This window comes from Tuber melanosporum (genome assembly GCF_000151645.1).
Source record: "Tuber melanosporum whole genome shotgun sequence assembly, scaffold_75, strain Mel28".
NCBI classification, from domain to species: Eukaryota; Fungi; Ascomycota; class Pezizomycetes; order Pezizales; family Tuberaceae; genus Tuber; species Tuber melanosporum.
The window spans coordinates 338,795-347,559 of NW_003299123.1; the positions used below are offsets into that span (position 1 = coordinate 338,795).

Below are 8,765 nucleotides of genomic sequence, written 5' to 3' on the forward strand. Positions count from 1 at the left end.
CTGATTTTTGCCCACCCCCCCCTTTATCCGACGTAGCGTTGCGCCATAGACATCCTCCAACCCTAGGCCATCAGTCATTGCCATTTGCCTTTGTCGCCTACGATAGATTGTTGCTTCTTGTAGGACGGCATCGATATTTAGTGAGACTAGTAGGAATCTAGATAAGTATCTGTCAGTGGATAACCTGAAGCAGCTTCCACAGTGTTGTTACTTGTACATACATTTCGGAAATATCTTCGGGAACTTTCCTTAGGATGTCTGCTTCCAGACTACTGTCCATCGCATCCGGGTTTATGTCCTCGTGTAGCCTGGTATGAAGGTATCTAACAAGATCATCTCGCTTGGGACTTATCAATACACTTGTTACTCTTCCAGAAAGTCCCCTCACGATCTCCGGTCGAATGTGCGGTCTTCCAGTCACGAATATTCGAGTTCTTGGAGACTTTCGAAGGATTTGATTCAGCGAATCGAGAGTCCTGACTCGATATCTTGCCGCACATTCATCTAGAGCATCTATGCAGATAAACGTGCGCATTTCGGAAGTGACGGCCTGCAGCATCTTCACAATATCTGAAAGCTGCGGCCCCCGCCCACCAATGACTCTTTTCTGGTCTTCATAGGCTTGCACTATTTCTCTCGGCACCTCCTCCAGTCCGCTCACAATCTGTTTGAGCAGGGCGCCCAACATGCTGGTCAATGACTGCTCCTTTTGGGCGGCGAAGTCGAAGTAAAAACACGCAACAGCGACATTTTGTCCTCTGGCCTGATCGCATAACTAGTCTATCACTAGGGAGCTAACATCGCGGCTCATTAGCACTAGTCCTTTTTCTGCTTTGCTTCGATGTTCGTCTTTGTTACCTAAGAAAAGTCTTGCCGACCCCTGGATCTCCATAGCAAAATAAAACTTGGCTATCTGATTCACCTTCCCCACCAGCGGCGGACCAAATTCTAAATTCCTCCGCTTTCAAGAGCCATTCTCCTACTTTTCGACTCGGCGGTCCTGAATGTCGCGATGCCGTAACCTAGGATCTAGTGGGGATAGCCAGGTTAGGATGTTAGGTCGGTCATCGGCAAGAGTAAAGTTATTCGTAATAGCCGTGTTCAAGGAGTTGATGTTATTACTGTATGATTGAGGCGTTTCCTGTTTTTGCCGCTCAGGGTATTGTGGATGGATAGTGAAGTTAGTCGAACCCGGGACATTGAGGGGCACAAGAAAAGCGGGGTCTTTGTGGAACCTCGTCGATACCTCTGTGCTGTCCAACCATTCTCCCCCAAATTTACACCAACAACACCCTTCTTTGTGCATATGATGTACTGTACAGTACAGTACTGCACTCGAGTAAAGTACCGGCACAGCACTTGTATTGTAGTACCATGCAGTGTCACGGTAGGTTGATACTCTGCCCTATCAAAGGTCATCGTCACTCGCCCTTTGTACGGCCATTTTCGCCACCACGCAACAACACCAAGCCCACCTCAATCGATTATATATCAGTTCAGTGTACCAGGCCGCGGTACGGACTTCACAATACACAAATGTTAGCCAAATTAGATGTGTCTTGCGCTGTGGGTTGGCCAGTAAAAATCGGAACTTTTAGAACAAGCATTATGATACCCTTTTCTATGTGCACCCATATAAATTCTGAGGCTCAGAACTCGAAGCGAATATTTCGACACCTTGAACCTCAATTGCGTGAACTGTGTTTGGTACAAAAGCAAATTCGCACAAAATTTACTAAACTACAAGCTCCTGGTTACCTACAGCTTCATTTTTGCAATAATTGGTATCCGAGATCCTGAACCGCTGCAGATCCAGTCGCCGTCATATGTCGCCGATTATGGTGTGTTTTCATTGACACTTTACCGAATCGAGGACGACTTATATCCAAGAGCTGCATATTTAACATAACGTACAGTACTGTACCCCAATTTTCTAATGACCGGGGAGTAAATTCGGCAAATCCAAATATCTATATAGTTCGACGACTAAGGAGTAATTCAAAAAGGGGTTAGATATGTGGATGAGTTGTCTTCTAGAGATATCATAGTTTTGTGTAATTTGGGATCCAATATCAACCACTTAGTTAGCTAACCGAGACAGAAGAGTGGTGGGCCAACGGACCACTTTGAGGGAAGTTGACCTAGTGGAAACATGGAACAGAAGGGGCCCCTCTCAATGACTCGAAAAATGTGGTTGCGAATGCCAAATTTGGAAGGGTGGTTCATTATTCCAGCCTGCTCACTATCCCCTCTACCATATTACCGTATTGACGACACTCTTAGCTAGTATACGATACTGTACTCCAGAAAGTAAGTAAACCTATTATATTTAGCATATCATATACAAACTACTTAACTCTACTTCCGCCTGTTCATACACACTGCTACCCGCGAACTCTATTATCTCCAAGTAGGTAACTTACAGTAGTTGGTGCCTCTCTTTTCACGATTGTTCTGTAATGCCATCACAGGCCGTCACTCATGTGAACCGTTGGGACTAGTCCCCTTCCACGGCTAGTTTCTTTCACAATAGCTGTCATAAGGGTTCCTTATAGAATTAGATTAATAGAAAATTGGAGATGAAATACAGGTATCCTAAGATATATAAGGGCTTTAATTAACCAATCAAGTTCATCCATCCCTGCAGCGCGTCCGTTGCTCATATAGTAATCTCTTACTGCAGTTAAAAAGACTTTTGTATCACGCTCTACTCCTTCCCGATATGCATCCATAAATAAACTAATATGGGCATAGAAATTTTATTATCTAATTTTTTTTTGGAAAAAGTGATTACTTGGGAACAAAAGTGTGGATGTGCATAACCCATTTTCCCCATTCCTACCAGAAAGGTATAATTTCAAGGTCTCAATTATCTTTATTAAGACCTTTAATTACTTCAAAAAAAAAAAAAAAAATCTCCTCTACATTATTCTTCTTAGCATTCCTAACAATCTAGAGTCTTTTCTCAAATCGGTTCGTTAACCTGATGGAAACGCATAATCGTTTGATGACGAAATCCCTTGCGCAAGTTTTGGATGGCACGGGCAATAATGGCCGGACCCCCTCGAGCACCAATGTCTCGGGACGTTGCGAGATTTTTCGTAGCCTCGCTGGCAATATTTTCGGGGTTCATGAGGCCCACCCCGAGCATCTGACAAAATGCCCTGAGGAGAAAACAGATCTGGTAGGCAAAGGGAGGCTGAGGGAAAAAAATTGATACCCCTTCCAGCTTGGTCGTGAGTCGATGCTGCCCAGCACTGTGGGCCGTTATGTCACTCCTAACGGGTTAGTATGACGTATCGTACAGGCTCGAAAACTCCCTATGCACCTAAGATTCAGGGAGGGATATTGGGTATTTGGGTCACGCACTAGTGATCCTATGAAGTAGATATTGGGGCAACAGTTGCTTGTTTTGGTTGAGGGAATCAACCTTTGCAACGGATTCAGGAGACCAACCCGAGCATGGACGGACTGGAGGAAACATATCATTATGCACAGAGTATAGTTCTCCGGGGTCGTGCCCCATGCGGGTAATTTGCATATGTATGGAGGGTTTGGCTACATAGAAAAGTTTTTCGAGCTTATATGGTACTCGAAGACTGGGGGCCAGAGTGTATTGATTTTTCTTGACGAGCAAGACTAAAATATATGGACTGCATCCTAACCTCATCTTCAAGCTCACATATGGAGAATAGTGGTAGGCAGGCATGATCTTCACCAAACCATATCCATAGTGGAAACTAATCACCACAATACCTTAGTAAACAACTCGTTTTTGTGTCGCTCCTCGCGAGTGTCAGAAATACCTGCGTTTCATATTCCCCCCCCTCCATACCCCCATAGTATCCGTAATCACATACCGGTATATGCAATGGATATGGTATTATATGACACGCAGTCATCCGGCCGCTAAGCTGCAAACACCTACTCTATAAACCCATTCCAAGGCATACCGTACTCGTCAGTGTTTTTTCTGTCAATCGCAGCCTAAGGGCCGAGCGCTATGCCGTTGGAGTTGCCTCTTCTGGTAACGCCTGGTGTTTCTCTGCTTCTTTATCTCTCTCACCGGGGCCGAGCAGCTCACCTTTTACCGTCCTTTTTCCAGATTCGGGAATTTTCGACTCCCGGTACGGTACGAGTACATGGCACATGGTCTGAGACTTGTACTGTAGGTCTTGGTGCGCAAAATCCCCAATGCCAGGAAGGAAGCAATATTCCTGCTCGTTGCATGGGCCTAACTATCGTTCACCGTGTCAATTCCACCTTAGAGTGAGCGTGCATCATGATGAACAAGAATGTTGGAATATTGTCCTTGAGTTTCGATTTCATACTTTCCATTGGTTTCCTATAAGATCTTTACGAACTTTTCTTTCTACCTTACTTGATGTCTGAAACTGTTATCTCCCTGTTGTCTCCGTACTGTTTCCTCTCTATCTCCTTGCAGTGAAAATTTCTCTCTTGTTTCTTTCTTGTTTCAGTAGTACAAGACTTTCGTCCCCCTTACTGGAGGTGAAAATTTTCATCCACACAGGCACCATATTGGATAAGGATCATGTGTTAAAAGGGCCTTATTATCTACTTAGAAATGATATGCGAATTCTGACCTTTCAATTGTGTACCTGAGAAAACTCTTGCTGGATTTTATCTATCATTCCTACTTATACTACTCTCTCTTCACGTTACCGAACGCTTTATTTTACTTCAAAGAATAATGGCTCTGATACTGCAACATTTTTTAGTCTAAGGATACTATGCTTGAGTACAGTACCGTATCTATTGAAGTTTTATTGCGCTAGCATCAAGCTTCTTGGGTTGATTAATGCCTCAAACTCATCTCATAAATTGGATTAATAGATTAGGACAGGATAGTGGTATCTAACTTAGTAAATTATCATTTCCTCTCCTATTTGCTCTAGTATGCTGCCAATGGTGGAAATTAGCTCATGGGTTGGCATCCCATAGCAGGAACGGCAGTTTACTTCATTCGTTGAACGGCGATATCGCTCACGCCTCGGGAAGTGATAATCTCCTTCAAGCTGTGAATTATTGACCAGCTGCCAGAACTGGAAGTGATAGTTTACCTCACGAAAAAAGCGACAACTACAATATCGCTTCCTTCTTCGCCTGTGAGTCCGTTGGTGGGACACCTTGGTTGCCACGCATATTTTCCATTTCTGGTCTTTTGTCGAGTACAGTACAGTACGGTACTCGAGTATGATACCCCTGCTCAACGTTGGAGCTACCACCAACCCTAGTTCTAGAGCACCAAGAGCCTCAGCGCGTTGCCCTGCCCGAAAGCTGCACTCTCCGGCTGGATCCCTCGCAACATCCAAATAAACACCGACACCGCCCATCCACCACCACCAAGAATCTCCAATGCCGCCAAAACGTAAAGCCCCGGGCTCCGCGAAAGCGTCTTCGGCCAAACGCGCACGTACCGCTGCGGGCACGCAATCACCTGACAAGTCTGCAATCGGGGAGACCATCGCCGTTCTGCCCCCTCCGCCGGCTACTCCATCAGCATCCCAAGAGAATGCGGGTTCCGCCGTAGCTACGCCGGCTGCTACCACCGCTAAGCGAACACGAAGCTCTACGAAAAAAGATAACTCCGTTACTCCTAGCAGCGCGAAGCCGGGTTCGCGGAAGTCTACCCTCACACCCAGGACTCGGAGCACTCCGCGAGGGGAGAACGGTGATGACGTTGTCATTGGGGAAGTAGCAGGAGGGGAAGGGGAGGAGCCTACTGATAAGCGGACCGATCCCTTTGATGCCCCCTCATCCTCGGGAGACGAACTTTCAAGGGACCAACGACAGGTTCCTAGGCCCGCTCTGAAGACGAAGGCGAAGTGTAGGCGACCAAAGATTACCTATAAGACGCGAAAGCCGGTTGTTCAGATTGACGGTAGCGATGACGAGATATCTACTACTAGGTCCTCGCCGGTTCTCTCCGCTAAGAAGGTTGTTCCGGCACCTGTTACTCCTGCTACTACTATCAAGCCACGTTCTCGCCCGCCTAGAACTCAACGAAAGAGGGCTCTGCCCGCTCCGGAAGGCCCCGGTGTTGCGCCTGTGGCGCCAATGGGACTCGAGTCGGAAGAGGCCACGCCGAGTGTAGGGAAGAAGGGAAAGAGAGCTAGTGCTGGTAGAAAGCAAGTTCCAGAGCAGACTGGGGAGGACGACATTGAGGAGGAGGAGGAAGCGGGGAGCGGGGAGGATGGGGAACCGGACGAGCTAGCAGCAGCACAGGAGGAAGAAGATGTTGATGGAGAACATGAGATCGATGAGGACTTTGTGGCTACCGATGGAAGGATTGTTACCGCTGTGCAATCTGCTAGAGCTCTAAGAAAAGAGGAGAGAGAATCGGCAAAGAAGCGGCTATCACTTATGACGCCGGCAAAGGAGACTATGGCTACCTTGGCAGGGCTAGAGGATCCCTTCGCTTCCGGGGGACCAAAACGTACCCGTACAGAGATCGTTAGTGAAAATATGGCAGTCCCGGACCCAGCTGCAGACGCTATCGCAGATGCAGACTTGGAACAATTCCCGGCGGAGTCGATCCAACGATTGAAAAAGAGAGTTATGCCGAAACTGATGGGAAGAAAGCGAAGTAAACTTGTTGGTGTTTCGGATGAGGAAGGGTATGTATACAAAACTCGGTATCATTTTTATCTACGAGCGGTGCTAACTTCCCAATGGACATGTCCGCCATTTACTTAAGCAAACTGTCGCGGCAGGTGAAGGTAACTCGATGTTGATAATTGGGGCGCGAGGCACCGGAAAGACTACTGTAAGGTTTTATACTTATCTAACTTAGTGGACTTAAGCTAACACCCACCAGCTTCTGGAAAGTGCTATCTCGGATCTCACAGAGGAGCACAAAGGAGAATTCCTTACAGTCCGCCTGAATGGCTTTTTTCAGACGGATGACAAAATTGCCCTGCGAGAAATATGGCGCCAATTGGGTGTTGAAATGGAGCTGGATGAAAGAGATCAACCAAAGGTAAAAGTTTTCCACCCTTATCTAAATCTCTCACAGCCTGACACTTTCTATAGACTACCAATTTTGCAGATACGCTTTCCTCTATCCTGGCTATCCTTTCCCACCCAGATGAACTCAGAGCACCGGATGGGGAAGGGGAGGAGCTAGCGGAAGAGGATCCATCAAGTACTACTACAACTTTGTCTGTTATCTTTATCCTAGAGGAGTTTGATCTCTTCGCGACTCATCCCCGCCAAACGCTTCTATATAATCTCTTTGATATTGCACAATCCCGCAAGGCGCCCATTGCTGCTATTGGCACAACAACACGCATCGACGTTGTCGAGTCTTTAGAGAAACGAGTTAAGAGTCGTTTTAGTCATCGTACCGTCCATCTCAAGAATCCTCCCACTTTAAAGGGTTTTTGGGAAATATGCAAAGGAGGATTAAGCGTAGATATGGACGAGGTTGACGCGGAAATAAATGGTTCATCAGACGAAGATCGGCGTTGTTTTGAGGCTTGGAATACTCATATAGAAGTATTAATCTCCTACACTTTCTCTTTAACCCCGAGGTACTAACAGGTGGGGCGTAGAATCTCTATAAAAGTGATAAACAATTCCAACGGCACTTGAGGCGCATCTACGCCCAGAATAAGGACCCCAAATCGTTCTTTAATAGTTGCATTCTTCCGTTATCGGATTCGGTTACATCGTTCCCCATGGGCCCCTCCTTCTCATTATCTGCCAATCAACTCGACGAACCAGACAGCATCTTGTCAATCCTTGACGGCCTCACTGATTTAGAACTAACCCTTCTCATCGCAGCTGCCCGCCTTGATATCATTTCCGACACGGATACGTGTAACTTCCAGATGGCGTATTCAGAGTACACTGCGCTTACGTCACCCCTAAAGGTAGCCAGTTCTGCGGCCGGTGTTACGGCAGGTCGTTTATGGAGCAAAGAGGTCGCCCTAGGGGCATGGGAGCGGCTGGCAGAATACGAACTTCTAGTACCCGCAGTTATAGGTGGTGGCTCCGGGGGTGGCGTCAGCAGAGAGGGAAGAATGTGGAGGGTTGAAGTAGGTCTCGCGGAGATTGGGAAGTGTCTCGAGATGGGGCGGGCTGGGATCGGACGTGCAGGGCTAGGCAAGTGGTGTAAGGAGGTGTAGGTTGGCTATCGGGTGTTCGTCTCTTTTTTCTTTCAAAATGGAGGGGAGGGTTTACTGGCATACCGTAGATTGTTTATTCTGATTGTTTTTCTTTTCGTTTTATACCGATTTGTATGCATGATGGAGAGTAGCAATGCCACCTTTTCCTTCTCTGTAGTTTCCATGGTGTTGCTTAATAATATTATCCATCCAGCTTGCATGAGACCTCTTCCTGACCGATACCATTCATTTCTAATGTGAGATCCATGACGGACGGTGTAATGAGTGAGGAGTGGTGATGAGTGTTGACAAACGTTTTTCGCAAGTGCTGTTGTATGATAAGTCCCCACTAACGGAGCTCGTTTGAAGGCTGTTACCCCAAGCTTGCTACCCCCACCTAGGCTCTCAGCGCACTCCGGACCCATGGCAAGTACAGACTCTCGCAACTTCGCAGTCACATCTGAACCAGGCATCCAGAATTGAGAACACCATCTACCCAATCCCACGCTCTAACCTATTCGCGCGATTACGATGGCGTTTTGCAGTACTCGCATGATACCCTATATTACCCTACTGCAAAAAACTGATTTTGTATCATAAAATACAGCTGTAAGATGCGATACCGGCGGAAACAGC

General features: G+C 46.8%; 1 protein-coding gene; it reads left to right on the plus strand.

Annotated features, from left to right (window-relative positions):
• The first annotated feature begins 6,208 nt into the window (after window positions 1-6,208).
• On the plus strand, window positions 6,209-8,354 carry GSTUM_00010806001 (uncharacterized protein). XM_002841525.2 has 4 exons: window positions 6,209-6,787; window positions 6,839-7,000; window positions 7,054-7,518; window positions 7,575-8,354. The coding sequence occupies exons 1-4, from the start codon at window positions 6,749-6,751 to the stop codon at window positions 8,148-8,150; spliced, it is 1,242 nt and encodes a 413-aa protein (XP_002841571.1). The 5' UTR covers window positions 6,209-6,748; the 3' UTR covers window positions 8,151-8,354.
• Window positions 8,355-8,765: the final 411 nt, after the last annotated feature.

Bases quoted from the DNA above. Each gene is read 5' to 3' on its own strand.
- GSTUM_00010806001 (XM_002841525.2), top strand. From the start codon at position 6,749: ATGTTGATAATTGGGGCGCGAGGCACCGGAAAGACTACT. The intron at 7,001-7,053 runs GTAAAAGTTTTC...CACTTTCTATAG, and splicing joins ATGAAAGAGATCAACCAAAG to ACTACCAATTTTGCAGATAC. The intron at 7,519-7,574 runs GTATTAATCTCC...GGTGGGGCGTAG, and splicing joins CTTGGAATACTCATATAGAA to AATCTCTATAAAAGTGATAA.